The 17,508-nt window shown below is 39.4% G+C and overlaps 2 protein-coding genes across 3 annotated transcripts in view; one reads left to right on the forward strand and one right to left on the reverse strand.

The window, feature by feature from the left end:
• Positions 1 to 1,514: 1,514 nt before the first annotated feature.
• On the reverse strand, positions 1,515 to 2,303 carry LOC114553704 (small proline-rich protein 3-like). The gene has a single exon (XM_028575044.1). The coding sequence runs from the start codon at positions 2,301 to 2,303 to the stop codon at positions 1,515 to 1,517; it is 789 nt and encodes a 262-aa protein (XP_028430845.1).
• Positions 2,304 to 9,856: 7,553 nt separating this feature from the next.
• ca16b (carbonic anhydrase XVI b) overlaps positions 9,857 to 17,508 on the forward strand; it is a 120,367-nt gene continuing 112,715 nt past the window's right edge. The window contains exon 1 of one of the 2 annotated variants that reach the window (XM_028574888.1): positions 9,857 to 10,604. In XM_028574888.1, the coding sequence (XP_028430689.1) occupies positions 10,520 to 10,604 (85 nt within the window). In that variant the 5' untranslated portion in view covers positions 9,857 to 10,519. The remainder of the gene's footprint in view (positions 10,605 to 17,508) is intronic. The other variant, XM_028574889.1, reaches the window with a different exon arrangement.

The raw sequence follows: 17,508 nt of genomic DNA on the forward strand, positions 1-17,508 counted from the left end.
ACTTTGGACATAGGGGAACTTGAGGATTGTCATTGCTCTTTTCAATCAGAGCAAAGCTTAATCAAGCATCTAATTTAACAAGGATCCTTCTTGTGATTGTCACGGATTGCCGAGGGATTGACAAGGATTGGACCCATATGCAGTTAAGGAATTTGACAAAAACTTACAACAAAGAGTGTCCAGAGGTTGGCAAGACTAGCCACGACGACGACGACGACGACGACGACGACGACGACGACGACGACGACAACAACAACAACAACAACAACAACAACAACAACAACAACAACAACAACAACAACTTGCCATGAAGCAACACGGAACAATGCTCCCACACCAGACAAAGACAACACAGAGACTAAATACACCAGGTAACGAGGACTAACGAGGGACAGGTGACACAACAGGTGAAACACATCAGGGCAATCTCAAGGGAGAGAAAACACAGGAAGTAAAATAAGACAAGACAAGAAAGAAAACAGATTTCAAAATTAAACAGGAAACAGAACATAAACTCACAATGATGACAGTACCCCCCCTCCAAGGGACAGACGTCCAAACACCAAACAAAAGACAACCCAGGGAGGACGGCGGGGGACCGGAGGAGGGACGAACAGAGGAAAAAACAAACAGTCAAACAGGGCTAGGGAACTGGGGACAGCTGGAAAGAAAGGCCACGGACAGCAGTGAAGACAGATCCTCAGGCAGTCGAGCAGGATGGCAAAGGCAAAGTCCCGCCGATGGCCGAGCAGGACAATGAAGGTGAAGCCCCTCAGGAGGTCGAGCAGGACAGCGAAGGTGAAGACCCTCTGGCGGCCGTCAGTGAAGGTGAATCCCCTCTGGAGGCCGTCGGCAAAGGCGATATCCCCTTGGAGGCCGAACAGGACGGCTCAGGCTGAACCCCTCAGGAGACCAGGCAGGCCGGTGAAGGCTAAAACCCTGAGGGCCGGGCAGGCAAAGGGGCAGCTGGGCTGGAGCCAGACGACGAGTCAGCTGGGCTGGAGACAGGCGACAAGTCAGCTGGGCCAGTGTCTGCCAACAAAGTAACGGGAACAGAGGTTGGCAGGTCCGTCAACAAGGCAACAGGATCAGGAGTCGGTCGGACCACCAACAAAACAGGGGGGCAGGAGTCGGCCGGGCCACCGGCAAAGTCTCTGGGGCGCCGGAGACCAGCAAAGTCTCTGGGAGGTCGAGCGATGTAGACTGTGGGAGGTCAGTCGTGAGCGGCGGTTCTGAGCGGCTGCACATCAGCGCCGGTTCTGGGCGGCTGCACGTCAGCACCGGCTCTGGAACACTGGTCAGCCCAGGCTCAGGTACACTCGTCAGCCAAGGCTCAGGTACACTCGTCAGCCAAGGCTCAGGTACACTCGTCAGCCCAGGCTCAGGTACACTCGTCAGCCAAGGCTCAGGTACACTCGTCAGCCAAGGCTCAGGTACACTCGTCAGCCAAGGCTCAGGTACACTCGTCAGCCCAGGCTCAGGTACACTCGTCAGCCCAGGCTCAGGTACACTCGTCAGCCAAGGCTCGTCAGCCCAGGCTCAGGTACACTCGTCAGCCCAGGCTCAGGTACACTCGTCAGCCCAGGCTCAGGTACACTCGTCAGCCAAGGCTCAGGTACACTCGTCAGCCCAGGCTCAGGTACACTCCTCAGCCAAGGCTCAGGTACACTCGTCAGCCCAGGCTCAGGTACACTCGTCAGCCCAGGCTCAGGTACACTCGTCAGCCAAGGCTCAGGTACACTCGTCAGCCCAGGCTCAGGTACACTTGTCAGCCCAGGATCAGGCACACTCGTCGGCTCAGGCACACTCGTCAGCTCAGGCACACAGGTCAGCTCATGCACACGGGTCAGCTCAGGCTCAGGTCTGCTGGGCAGCTCAGGTCTGACGAGAGGTTGATGCAGAGAATGGCGCTGGGAGCCATGTTTTCCCTTACTCCGTCTACAGCCTCCACAATTCCCAGAGAATACAGCCAGGCGGGTCCCCTCAAAGGACTGCTTGCTGTTGGGGGTGCCCGCTAGACCGGTGGTAGTTGAGCATACAGAAAAAAGTTCTGGGGAAGCAGGCAAGGAGGCAGGCTGAGTCAGGAGCAGAGAACCTGTAGCTATGAAGCTAGTAGGCCGAGAAACAGGAAGACTGGTGGGTGAGCCATTAAGCTCACGAAGGCTGACAGGCTTGGAGACAGGAGGGCTCGTATGCTGAGGACCTGGAGGACAAACAGGCCTGGAGACAGGGAAGCCAAACTCTTTCAGTAGCCTGCCAGTGAGCCTCCATGATGCACATAGCCAAGGAAGGGTCCTCCTCATTCAGACCACGAAAAACGGTTAGAAGATGGCTGTGTCTCAAGTTATTCGTACACGCTTTGACTATACAAATCAAAACATGTAAATGGGAAAATGTTGGCGTTATTTTGTCACTTTAGGAGCATAGATGGAGCCAGTTACCTCCAGGATCTGTGCTAAGCTAGGCTATTAATAAATGTAAGTTTATTAAGTATTGTTTACTCAGAACAATTAAGCTGCACTAATTTATTATTACTAAGTTCATTGAACTTACTTTTTTCAAGGCAATGAGTTTCCATACATTTTTTAATTAAAGTCAACTTGTTAAAATTAACAGTGCAGGACTTTATCATTCTTAGTATGTTCTTACTCAATTCTATTAAGTTGTACTTAAGTTATGTTTTTAAGTTAAGAAAGAACATGTTACACCAACTTGAAAAAATGAAGTTAGTAGACATTTTTAATTTGACATTTTAATGACATTTAATTTTAAAGCACAGGTGTATTCAAAACATTTTTAAGTACTTAATCTATTTAAGTAATTGTACTTAAATATATTAAGTAGTGTATACTCAAAGTTTTAGAAAAATGTCTACTAACTTAATTTTTTCAAGTTGGTGTAACATGTTCTACTTAATCTTTTTAAGTAATTGTACTTAAAGGCAGCTTTATTTTATTTTATTTGTATAGCAGGGAAATTTCACTGCTGGAAAGCTGAATATATCTTTAAATTGGGTCACTTATGTAGTAGAAATGTGAAAAAAAAATTGAAATTGGTGCCTTCTAGGCCAAGATAAGACAGAAAATGTGTTTTTGGCTTATATGGATGAAAGACACCACAATCAATCTCCACAAAAAGCCGACAGTCCAACCCCCTTTGGGCTATGCGGAAGTGGCTCCTAATACACAATGAATACAGGCTGTAGCCTTTTGCCTCTGGGCAAAAAAGCCTCAGATGACGCAAAAATTGTCATTTTGCGTCATCTGAGGTTTTTTTCCAGACCCTCAATACAGAGATCTCCCCTCTCAGGGGGACATGAGGGAGGGAAGCATGGTCATTCAAAAATACTACCGGGGTTCTACTGATACAAAGCTTAATGCTAATCGGTGAAGTTTCCCTTTAAATAGATTAAGTAGTGTATACTCAAAGTTTTAGAAAAATGTCTACTAACTTAATTTTTTCAAGTTGGTGTAATATGTTTTTTATTAACTTAAAAACATAACTTAAGTACAACTTAATTGTTAATAACATTGAGTAGTAACATACTAAGAATGATAAAGTCCTGCACTGTTAATTTTAACAAGTTGTCTTTACTTAAAAAATGTATGCAAAGTCATTTCCTTGAAAAAAGTAAGTTCAATGAACTTAGTAATGATAAATTAGTGCAGCTTAATTGTTCTGAGTAAACAATACTTAATAAACTTACATTTTTTAAGTGAACAAAGCTGGTTTATTCTTTATACACTACTTAATCTATTTAAGTACTTGTACTTAAATAGATTAAGTAGTGTATACTCAAAGTTTTAGAAAAATGTCTACTAACTTAATTTTTTCAAGTTGGTGTAACATGTTTTTTATTAACTTAAAAACATAACTTAAGTACAACTTAATTGTTAATAACATTGAGTAATAACATACTAAGAATGATAAAGTCCTGCACTATTAATTTTAACAAGTTGTCTTTACTTAAAAAATGTATGCAAAGTCATTGCCTTGAAAAAAGTTCAATGAACTTAGTGATGATAAATTAGTGCAGCTTAATTGTTCTGAGTAAACAATACTTAATAAACTTACATTTTGTAAGTGAACAAAGCTGGTTTATTCTTGTTTATACACTACTTAATCTATTGAAGTACAAGTACTTCAATAGATTAAGTAGTGTATACTCAAAGTTTTAGAAAAATGTCTACTAACTTAATTTTTTCAAGTTGGTGTAACATGTTCTTTCTTAACTTAAAAACATAACTTAAGTCCAACTTTATAGAATTGAGTAATAACATACTAAGAATGATAAAGTCCTGCACTGTTAATTTTAACAAGTTGTCTTTACTTAAAAAATGTATGCAAAGTCATAGCCTTGAAAAAAGTAAGTTCTATGAACTTAGTAATGATAAATTAGTGCAGCTTAATTGTTGTGAGTAAACAATACTTAATAAACTTAAATTTTTTAAGTGAACAAACTGGTTTATTCTTGTTTATACACTACTTAATCTATTGAAGTACTTGTACTTCAATAGATTAAGTAGTGTATACTCAAAGTTTTAGAAAAATGTCTACTAACTTAATTTTTTCAAGTTGGTGTAACATCTTCTACTTAATCTATTTAAGTAATTGTACTTAAATATATTAAATAGTGTATACTCAAAGTTTTAGAAAAATGTCTACTAACTTAATTTTTTCAAGTTGGTGTAACATGTTTTTTATTAACTTAAAAACATAACTTAAGTCCAACTTGCAGCTTAATTGTTCTGAGTAAACAATACTTAATAAACTTAAATTTTTTAAGTGAACAAAGCTGGTTTATTCTGAGTAAGTAACACTCAATAAGCTTATACTTGTTAAGTGAAGACAACTTGTTTATTTTAAGTAAATGACACTTAACATGGTTTTGAAGTTAATGCCTGCTTGCTTTTTTTGTGATAAATATTTATTTCCTAGGGCCTTAAAGAAACATGCCTACTTATTGGGACTTATTCACCGTATCCCCCAGAGTTAGTTAAGTCCATACATACCCTTCTAATCTCCGTGCGTGTCGTAACTCTGTCTGATGCACCCACCACTAGCCTAGCTTAGCACAGGTGGGCACTAGGCTTCTCAGGTGCAAATCACTCTGCAGAAGTAGCAGTGCTTTGCCCTTCCTGAGAATATAGTTCCCAGTATGTATACGGTTAGAAAATGTCTGTGTCTTATGTGACCTTGTTATTTGTACATGCTGTGCCTATACAAATCACAACATGTGCTAAGCTAGGCTAGTGGTGGGTGCGTCAGACAGAGTTACGACACGCACGGAGATGAGAAGGGTATGTATGGACTTATCTATCTCTGGGGGATATGGTGAATAAGACAAAGTCCCAATAAGTCAGCGTGTTGCTTTTAAGTGACCAGGAACACATTTGGAAGGATAGAATCAGAGAATTTTGAGTTTTTCTTCTTAAAAATCTCTCAAATTTATTTATTTAATATACAATTTATTTAAGTATATTTAAAAAATATTTTTTTATTTTAATTTATAAATGTTTATTTATTTTTCTATTTCATTTTAACATTTAACTGTTCAAAAGCAGACGTTCATGACTTTTAGATATATTAAGTTAGTTAAACTTAATGTACACAACTTAATGTACACACCATGTGGTTGTGTACTTATTTTTTTAAAGTTCTGTGAACTTATTCCTGTGGTTTGAAAACTCAAAACTGTAAGTCATAATAACTGAAAATAATTTGAGTTCTGGTAACTTATTCGGGTTTATAGCATATTATAAATATGTTAAATGGCAGGGTGGTTTTCTATGAGAATGCCAGATAATTAAAAATAAAGAAATGATGTGATTCATCTAAAACAATCTTCTCATTTCATTCTTTTAGATAGATTTCTTTTTACGTACGTACATAGTGGCCATCTTCTTTGGAAAGTGGTTACAACTAGACAAACACGCACTATGCAAGGCCTCTATACACTGACATCAAAACTATTGTGGCTTCAATGTACCATCTAAAATACGTTGACACTGACTATATTCTGAATTTCTTGGCTATTAACTCATCCATCCAAGTCCTGAGATTCGTTGCCCTTCTGTGACAAATTAATTTATCATATTCTTCAGGAGCGTCACTGACGGTCCTAGGTGGTTTGAACAATTGCAGTGATTAATATCAACATGAATTTTGCAGAAACCCTCTACTGGCTTCAAATAGTAACTACTACCGCTTCAAATCAATAAAGTTATAACTGTCTTTTTCTCTCTCCGACAAACTCTTTTTTTTCTTCTTTTGCTCACATCTCCTTATATCTAATACTGACCACCCAAATCTAAAACTTTCCATGTTTCTCCCATTATCTCCGCATTACATAACATCATTTTCATCCACCAAAATTAGGTCAACCACACTAACATATTACATCATGGCAAATCCTCTCTGCATTTGAGAGTACAAAAACAGAGTGTTTTAATTAACACTTACAGTACAATAAGTGCAGACTTTCGTGTTATTTTGTTTAACACTGACTATCAGCGCAAGTCTTCACACTGAGGGAGACAGATGGCAGATAGAATATCACCAATAATCAATACCGGGGATAGCAGCCAGATATACTGTTTCACAGGAACTGCAGAGGTTCCCATCTGCTCTTAGGGAATTGTGTTGGTTTGAGTATTATTGTTATTGACACCCTTCTGTTGTCAGGGGCAACTTTGTTTTGATGCACAATTGCAAAAGTTAAGTTCAAAACCTGAACCTGAAAGAAGGAATTATGAGCACATTCAATATCCCAGACTAAGCAGGCTGCGACAAAATTCACTTTTTACTTTGCAACGTCTATTCATTTGCTTATTGATTGTCTTCACACCTTGCCATTAGCATACGCCATGAATGCAGTCCTGTTTGTTGACTTTCCGCAGCACATGAATGCATCACGCAAGCAGACAGACTTTACAATTCAATCCATACATTGCAACACAACAGTAACTTAAAAAAATATATAATCAGACTTAATGTTCTTTGTAATGAATTAAGTTGTCTGTCATACTATGAAGAAATTAAATGGAACCAGTGATCGCCAAGGAGGCAAAGAAAACACAAAAATGGTTGGCGGCCATTCCAAATACTTGTGATTTCAGTAAATTGGCTAAAAGATGCAAAACACCTTTAATCTTTGAAATCAAAACTCAAAATGTTGCCATAGATTTGAACAGTTTGCCTATTAATTCATCATAGATTAAATGCCTATTGTCTGAGCCTGTTACAGACTACTTAAATTGGCTTCAAAAACAACTCAAAGGACAAGCCTTATTTTTTATAATGTAGTTCTAATACAAATATAACATAACCTTTTTCATATGAGTTAAGTCGACAATTGTTCACCATTGATCAAGACAGAAATACACTGGGAAAGAAGATTTTGTAAATGCAGTGCATCCTTCTTCTTTGAGATATTAGTTTTGTGGCATATTTTTTAAACAGAAAAGAAAACCATTGACTTGCTGTAAGCTTACTTTTGAACCCATCTTTGTAGTTTTAGAGTGCTACCCTTTTTAAGTTTGTTCTGCACCTGGCTGATGGACACTTGCGACACTGTCCTAAAGCATAATGCAGAGAAGATTCAGTGCAGAAACATGACACACTGATGTGGAGAACTAAAGGACAGACCAACAAAAGATACAACTATATGGGGAAAGTAATAATGGTAAAAATAGCTTTTGATTAAATAATCTAAGAGATTGAGAGTCAAATAAATTATATATGTCATAGCCTGAATTGCATTACATAATTGATGCACAGAGTCGTACATTATGTACCAACTGTCAACATGTGCAATGTGTTTGGAAAAAATAATACAAGTGTGATTCTCAAACCACTTAAGGGCACAGGGAAAGGAGATGCCCGTGGGGACAATGCTGGTGTCAAGGCTGGACTCGCATAAATCATGTATATTGCAGCTTTTCTTTTCTTTTTCTAATCTGAAGCACAATTTAACTGTCAGAGGAAGTGTTAGGATGCCTTTAGTGTCTCAACTCCCAAAGGGTGAAAAAAGATTAGAATGTCAAATGTCATGGCACACTTTACAAATGCCTCATGGAAATACAAAGAAACACTGCGGAGAGCAGAGGGCATTGGGCCTCTTTTTTTTCAAGGTCTTTGCATTAAACTCTTCATGACAGAAGAAATATAATGGGCGTGACTCATTTTACTGGCAGTGATTGCTTTTGTGTTTGGTAACTTTCAGAGCTCTTCATGACAGAAGAAATATAATGGGCGTGACTCACTTTACTGGCTGTGATTGCTTTTGTGTTTGGTAACTTTCAGAGAGAGAAAAAAAAGCAGTGGCTCTGCATGAAAAAGCATAACTTGACCAAATGAATGTAGTGTCACCTGAGCGCATTTATCAGACTTCCGGGTTAGATGCCATGAATGCAACTTACTGCTGTATTATTAATTGTACTGTTCCCTTATTTCACATGTTTTAGAAACCCAAAGCTCATTGCATGCAGGGAGGTTAATGAGTGTTAGTGTTCAGGAGCAAATTGAGTTTCAACAGCGGCTGAGATGCAGCCGCAAAATTAGTCTGCAAGTACAAACACTCATCTGATGAAGACCTCCTTAACTGCATTTTGTTTTTAATATTCTCAAGTTAAGATTTGTCATGGAAAACATGTCACCCATCTCTTTTGTTTTATTGTTATTTGAATGCAATTTATTAAAAAAATTGTTTTTTTAGACTTACATCCTTTTTTATTAAAGCTGTAAACGTGGGTCATGTCCTGCTTTAGCCTTGGCTTATTGCTTTAATTATGAACACAAATGCATGGCTTTTTAATTTCCGACTGTCTATTACTTACATTTACACTAATTGCTGTTTGTATGCTTTTTTCCGAGGATGCATATTCCACTTGTAGACTGTATTATTACACAACATGAAAAGTAATTTGCTAAATCAGTAAATTGACATCTTTAAATTGCTTGTTTTTTTTTTTGCAGTCCAAAACCCAAAGATATCAGATAAGACAAAGAAAAGCAACAAATCCAAATTTGTTTTGGTGACATATATTTTTCACCCTCTACACATAAGGGTAAGTTCCCTGGGTCTGTTGCAGAAACATTTTTGGAGTCTGACAGACTCAAAACAACAAAATAGGAAAATAATTCAGAAACTACTGTTCAGGCTAATTGCACTTGATCAGTCAGAATACAGTCGAGCGAGGATGCCCATAAGGCTTTGAAAAAGGTAGGCATTTTGAAGAGGAAGCAGATGGCCCACATTAAAAGCAGAGGGCCCTTGTGACTGTCTTCAATGGCCCTGCAGAGAACCGGGTAATTAAATGAAAAATTTAATCAGATTCCTCAAATTAAATGTCCTGCTGGATAGTTCTGCAAGAACACCACTGACTACACATTTACCTAAGGGAGTGTCACCGATGGATGCATAATTCTCCAATCAGCACACACTCATACATGATGATATTACAGGTGATGATTACTGCTAAAGTATTCCATTCACAATTCTGCCAGCAGGAGGCAAAGGGACATGGCTGTGTGGCCACAGGAGGGTCGTTTTAATAATGGGGCCTGGGAGGAAGCAACAAAACAGGGAGATGACTGGATGGGGGTTGGAATTTGTGCATATAGCAGGGAGATTATTTTGAACAAGGCTTCAATCCTCTGTAGATTCTGAAATGGCCTTGCCAGTTTTTCATCATGTGTGATGCAACATGTTTGATGCAGCATTTAAAAGAGGCAGCACCAATCCAGTCTGGACTTTGGTGACTTGACAATCTGACACGAGCCACTGATTTCTCGTGTCTTCCTTATCACAGCACCATAGACAGAAACCAGACTCTGTCCGTTCCGACTCATTTTGCATTCAGCAAATCCGAGAACCGCCTCCCCTCCCTCCGCTGCTCCCGCCCCGCGCTGGCTCCCTCTCACGCGCAGTCTGAGTCTGTCCTGTAGGATGGGACCAGCAGCCACATATCCATGCATGCCTGACCGCTAGTCCACTTCCTGGATGGAAGAATGGGACATTTCCAGCACCACTTTTCTTCGCGTTACCCTTCGTCACGCTGATGCCGCGGATAACCACTTAATAATGACCACGTGTAATCAATATTATTCGACTACTTTTTCCCCCCTGTAGTTAAAGACAGTGATTGCCGATTTACCCCTCTCCACTACGGGAATGTTGCTATGTGGAAGCCCGCTACAGGCACGGTGGAGTCCAACACGTTTTGGAATGCTTTTGCACTGCCACGGTGTGCGTATCGTTTTATTCCTCGAAGCTAAAAACAGCCTCTGCTCGGGCTGGAGCCGAATAAATTTGTCTTTTTAAAAGAAACGGCGACTCTCTGCAGCCGAACCGCTAACCATTACTTTGATGCGCTGCCTTCGTGGCTGCTGTGCCAACTTCGTTTCTGTTTCGGTCGTGTGTATGTGATTTTTTTTTTTTTTTTTTTTTAAAGAAGAGAAAAGACTCAAAAACTTTCTCACCCGTTGCCTTCTTGTTGCTCTCGATGAATAGTCTAACATGCGGACAATACGGGAACCGAGTTATTGGTGGATTTTATCCTTAATGTTTTTAACCTTGCCCAAACACAAAGACTGTCATCCTGGTAAGTACTTGCAACTCGGCTTAGCTTTCATTCGTATAGCCTAACTCTAGTCAGACCACAGTGTTGAATTTTATTATCAAGGGGCTTTAAGCGACTTTTGGTTGTCGAATAAAGACATTTTCAGAGGCTGCGTTTTGCCTGGCTTCCACTAAGGTTAACTTAATGTTACAGGGCCGAGCTGAATTAAACGTCCAACGGTTACGTGAACGCTGGGACGTTTAGCCTCCGTGATTTGTGTGCATGTTATTGATTAGGCAGCTGGACTATGATTGCGCAAACTAACGCCCCCCTGCTTTAACGTTACACTAAACATTTAGTTCTGCTAAACAACTCCTGTTTAATCCTGACGCTTTAGGTTAGCTACATCACTCACTGAATGTTCATACAACATGGTGTCTCTGGAATTAATCAATATCAGGAAATGTAGCTAATATAACTATCCTGTAGGCACTCAGATGCTTTGTGGTAACGTTAGTCATTGAGTTATTTCCTGTGGAATTAGCAGTATTTACGTTATCTGTTTAAACCTGTAGTTTTCTTGTGATGTTTATAAGATGTCCCTAAGTTTTATTATAGGTTTACTATAGTTGTGGTCGTGGTTTATGTGGAGGTATAGCTAATCTATGTGTCTGCTTGCTGTTAAGTGCGTAGGTAGAAACGAGGATAAGGGCGATAGTTAGCGCTCTGTTAAAGTGGATGGATGTTCTCTATGAGGGGCGATTAATGCCGCCGCAGCACAAATATTGAGATGACCATGTTGCATTCAAATTTGTGACCCATCAGATTCTGTGCCGCCAGAGATTTAACGATTAAAGATGGATGGATTGGTTGAATATTAATGCTTATAAGTGTTGTTCAGCCAGCTGTGATAAACTGGACACCCGTTTATGACCGCTATCCAAATGTGTTATACAATATGTGCCCATGTTAAAAACTTTGGACCAGTGTTTCCCCAAGCGCTGCTCTCTGTGGGTTTGGTATAGGTCCTGATTTAGATTAACATTAATGTAGGGCCATGGTGAGCCTCACATAGATTACTGGTTAAGGTAAGGGCTAATGTTGGGTTGAGGGTTCAGCACACACTGTGACACACCAATACTGTTTTTAAAAGGGTAAAAAGTGACAAATAGCAGAACATGCATACAGTTGCCCAAAGGAGGTCTGCATGTATAACCAATAAGCTGTATCGGCATACTTCCTGTGCTCCAGTGCGGGAATGTCGCCACAGCCACCAGGCACAACTCCGGTCTACTGAGTAAATACAGAGCTTTCCCTGGCTGTGATAGGCTAACGCTGCATTCATATTGCCTGTGCGGCGAAAACGCAGGGCTTGGTAGTGCGTTTAGGCTGCAGCGATCAAACTTGTCAGTCTGTTTTGAGGCGGCGTGAGAGTCCCGTACAGTAAACAGGAAACATCTCTGCCTCTATCGCTGCCACAAGAAAGTTTTAAAACATTAAAACACAATTACTAAACTGCCCAGAAGTTTGTGTAACAGCTGACGGTTTCCTGCTACATCAAGGTCCCTTGTCCCTTTTTTCTCTCTTTCTCCGTGAAATAAAGCTGCCTTCGGTCGAAAATGTTGACATCTATCAACGGTCTGACGGAAAACACTAATTGTGAAATATAAAATCTACTTGTGCTACATTGGGGGAACGCAACAGGATGTCACATTAATGAGCCATTTCAGTGACACTCCCACACCGCCGCACCACCCTGCGGAAAATCGCAAGGGCGTGATTGTAACGGATGTTCATTAATATGTAAAAGTTCCACTCTCTAGCTTTAACGTAAGTTCATTCAGAATAAATTATCAACACTGTTAAGTATAGTCTAATACATCTTCATCTATTTTTGAGTGGAATACCAGTTCCTAGTCTTAAAATATATAGTCACAATTTAGATTTTTCCAATTGCTCCAATTTCTATTGTTATACAGCCTGAAATTAGATTTAGTGAAAAAGATCTCTACTCAGCGAGACATTTTACACTTCAAAAATACACGTGTTAGTTAGGGTTGGGCATCGAGAACCGATTCCTACTTGGAATCGTTTCAAAAATTACGATTCCAGTGGGATCGTTTCTTTATTGGATTCGTTTGGAGGATTTGGTTTCAAATCTGATCATGGGTTCCAAATTTAACACGCGCGAGTTTTGGTTTCCATAGCGGCCAGGCGCTTGTTGTGTTGCAGCCATGAAGCACAGTAAGCGGCGCTCTAGTGTGGCTTTATTTTACGTTGAAAAAGCCCGGTAAAACTGCAAACCACCATTGAATCCAAATAAAACTTTCCTCTTATTTGTGAAATAAGCATATAGCCCGTTTCAACTCCACCCCTCAAAGAATTGGAATCGAGAATCGATAAGAACCGGAATTGGTATCAGAATCGTTAAAATCCAAATGATGCCCAACCCTAGTGTTAGTGCTCTCTGGTGGACAAACTATGTAAAATACAGTCATTTTTGGCATTTCTGAACTTCAAATTCTTGTCAGCCAACGAATACACTAATAGATAGGCTACTAGTACTGTATCTGTGATAAGCCAATATTGGCCGATAATAAATACCCATTTGTTTACCAATCTGGTTCTATTATACCATTAGAAGCATTTGAAGAATATACTAAACAGTAGTTGCATCTACTTTCCATAATCAGTTATACATCAAATTTCATTTTAACATGTTAGTGTGCATCCCAAAGTATATTGGATGCTTCTATTCTGTGGCACGAATCATCCCCTATATTGAAGTCGCAGTGATGTAACACAGGAGAATGGTTCCTCTCTGAGTCACTCCACCCCCCCTCCCTCCATCCCACCCACCCCCTCTACCCCAAAATCCCCCAGTTCCTTGCTTCCAGAGCCTTAGTTTGCAGCTGTATTGACAAGTAGCCCTCCAGGCCCCTAACACATCTGAGTTTTCCCATATGATATCACCAGACCTCTGACACGCAGCAGACTGACGGACCGACCAGCTCCAAGGTGGTGGAGGATAAATCCAATTTGACTATTTGTACACTGTCACCTAACCATATACATCTACCGTCTAGGCTGGGTGACCTAAATCTTTATAATATAAATTTAGAGTTTACATCGTAGCTAGTGTTACCAAACCAGTCCTAGTTAACATGAGAATAGCAGATTTGAAAGAGAGCGGGATTGTTTCCTTCTTTTCAGTTAATACAGTATACCGGATTTAAAGACAAAGCTGTTGATGAAATTGACCTGATTTTCATGAGATCTTAGAGGATTTTGTCTTAAGTGTAGACTGTAAAGGCAATAAACAGTATATAAAATAATCAGCTCATTTAGAAGAGCAGTCTTGCATCACTTTTCTCACTAACACAAATGTTTTCCCTCAAAATGTCACTGCCTACAATAATATGGAGATAAAAAAATGTGTTGTGTTTTAAAGTTGTGTGGTTGGAATTGCAGCTCCTAGTTGTTGTGAGAAGCATAGCTCGTCATTAATTAGGCCTATAGAATCCTCCTGATTGCATCATTTAAGTAATTAGGAAAATATTGCATGTTATGTGAATATGGCTATACAAAAACAGATAAAGGCATAAAGTCTTGTGATACAGCTGGGGAATAATTAGTAGTATAGACAATAGGACCTTAATGAACAGGATTTTAGGAATTTGAATAAAACACAATTACTGCTTTTTGACAGACATAATGGCCATTTTCACTTGTGTTTACTGTAGTGTAGGGATGTCCTTTTCTAACACCATTACTGTCCACTGCAAATAGTTTGGTGATCAAACATAATATTAATGCTATTAATGAGGTCCTGATGTACTGCTGTGCCAGCAGGATGCCAGCTGTCTGGACATTGCTGATGTTGGCCACGGCATCATTATCATCAAGGTTGTCCTCTATCTTCTCTGGATAATTGGTTCGATATGTACAGTACTGACAGAATATCTCAAAAGTAACTTTTTCCTGGTTTTAAAATCGCATCAGTAACATATGCTTGTGCTTGATCGTGGACGGGCTCAGCACACTATTATCTGTTGTCACTCCACCAGCTGCCTGTGCCACCCACTAAATGGTCCGATGGGGAAACACTGCAACTGCAATCACTTTTCACTCGTGCAGATAAATCGCTGTTGGTCCTTTTTGCTACTGATACTCATCCTTTGCATTGTTTTCCACAGGTTGAGAATTTACTTGGTGGTGGGTGGCGAAGGATGTGGCGGCACATGCGGGTTCAGTAATAAAATAGTCAAACGGAAGTTTATGAACTGTTTATTGAAAACAATTACGAGGCTACATAACCTTAACAGATAATTTAGAAAGAAATAACTATTTACATATTAAACAAATCGGACTAAAAGATTATACAGATGAAGTGTAGCCATGATGTGCTTTGTCAATTAAATCTGGTTTGTTTGTCAAATGTTATGGTTCTTGCTGATTACCCAGAGCTCAAATGTTATATATTAACAACTTAACTTTAATACTATTCTATGATCCATACAGAAACTTACATGTTATTATAAATCTCAACACTGTCTCCTCCTAACTCCTGTTAAATCATATAAGACTAAGGCTATCTAAAGTTAATTCTCATTTTGTTTGTTAGATCATTGTTTGTTTTTTGAACTGTTTTAATCCTTGTTTTGGGGATCCTAAAAAGAACTCCTCTAAAGGCAGCTACACACCGGGCTGATAATCGGCCGTTGGGCAGTCTGGCGAGGTTGGTGACTCGAGTCTGTTCAGTGTGTTCCGCGCCGTCGTCCGTCCGAGGGGCTGTCGGCCTTCATTTTGGCCGACCTGACGTGTTCAGTCGGAGACAGGGCAGTCGGTACTCACCTGGAAATGGTTAGCGGAATGAGCGTGACTAGAGTCTCTCAAAATCTGACGAAAATCTTTTAAAATGACCTTTGTTGTTCTAAAATGAAGACAGATTCAGCAACTGCACGGCCTATTTCTCGCTTAAAATGTTTTCAGAAACATGTTTCAGTTAACTGTTTTAGTACAATATGGGATCATATTCTGAACAAGCCGCCTGAATTTCCGGAGAAAACAAACCCACGTGACGTGTTCGTCCAATCAGCTGCCGGTTTTCATTTTTTGAGCAACAATACAGATTAGCGCCGCCTGCTGTTATGGAGACGTATTGCGTCTCGTTTCTTCGGTGTGTTCTGATGCACTTTTTGGACCAACTCTGGGAGACTGATCAGTCCGACTGGCTTTTCTGCCGACGGTCGGCCGTCTGGTTGGTGTGTAACTGCCTTAAACAGATCATTCAAACAACTCTGAATTGTAGTTTAAAACTTTTACAGCCAACTTAATAAAATCTCTCTTATTATTCGGGCTCAAGTCCATAAATACAGTTAATGGATACATAAAGGCACGGAGAATGGGAACTGAAGGATTGGTTAGCAACGATTAGCACTTTGGGTCGGTGGAGCCGGGTTGGTAACCCCCTGTAGTATTTGTCACAAAATTGACCGCATTTTCGAAAGACTGAAGTAAGAGACAGTGAGATAATATACATGTTAACAAAGAACTTGAGTTTTCGAATTTTAATAATTATATATTGTAATTTCATATTATTTGTTCTGATGCTGTAATGACAGTATGACCACTGACCAGTGACCTCCTACCTCATGTTTACATTTAATGTATTTGTTTTGTTTTTAATGTAATGAAAGTAATAATAATATGTTTAGATTTCTGAATGTGCATTTGTTAGGCACCATTAAATTAAAATGTGACTGTGAACAAAAATAAATCTGCGCATTGTAGTATAACAAAGCATTTATCAGTTAAAATGGGGAAAATGTGAAAAATTGCATTGCAGGTCGATGTAAAGTGTGTGCCCTTACATTTTCTGCCTGTACCCCTAACATTTTAAGTTGGGTGCTACAGTGCTCCTATAGTAAAACAAAAAGTTAGTCTGGAGCCCTGCCCCAACATGATTTCTTCAAACTGATCATGAGCTACCTTTTTATTGTTTCACAGTTTACTCCATACATTGCAGTTACTTAAAATATGTTTTGTTTATGCTCACTTAAAAAAAAATAGGATAATTATGTTGAATCAATCATATTTAAAGTACCCTAAAAGTAAATGAAAACTCTTTTTTAGGGCAGAGAAGGCAGCCAGAAAAACTGTACTGACTTTCATAAACGCTTACAGAATAATTTAAAGTTTGAAATGATTTCTTGTAGTAAAGTGTGAATTATTTCTCTTGGGTTCAGTGTTAATTTTGCAGAATGTCCTCACTGATGGGAAATGTTGTTTGAAAAAAATGGTCATAATTTCCTTGGTGTAGCAACGAAAAATGCAACTAAACATTTGCAACCTTGTATTACTTTCAGAATTTATGATTAATTCAATCACTTTTTTGAAACATTTTTCATGTCTGATCTTTGGCTGTGAGGCTATTTCTTTGTCATGAATTGGGCTTTTAAATACTAGATGTACCGTTGCTGTAAGCTCCCACACCAAACAGTCCTCTTAAGCCCTGAGAAATCAAATTAATAGACATATGTTTTCATAATATATAATGCTATTAGAAAATTATAAAAGTGTAGCATTTTGGAAGTTAGAAGCTGTGCTGCTCCTTTTTCTTGTAAAGAAATAGAAACAAGAAAGATGGAAGTTATGCTTACATTCAGTGGGCTGTGTATATTCTTGAGGTCTAACAGACAAGTTCACTGCATTTTCTTCCTCATAAAATATTTGCCGAGCAGAATTTCAAAACTTTAAATCCCACATTGGATACATCTGGATTCTAGATATCAGTCTTTTTCTCTCCTGCCTTTGTTGGCACATTGCTTTTATCAGTGTAGTAGTGTGAAATCAGCGGAGGACAAATTCGTAAATGAACAAAACATTCGTCCTCGTAAAAACATTGATTCATTACGCTACTAGGCTAGCTACCTTCTAAAATATC

The sequence above is a fragment of the Perca flavescens genome, chromosome 4 (assembly GCF_004354835.1).
Source record: "Perca flavescens isolate YP-PL-M2 chromosome 4, PFLA_1.0, whole genome shotgun sequence".
NCBI classification, from domain to species: Eukaryota; Metazoa; Chordata; class Actinopteri; order Perciformes; family Percidae; genus Perca; species Perca flavescens.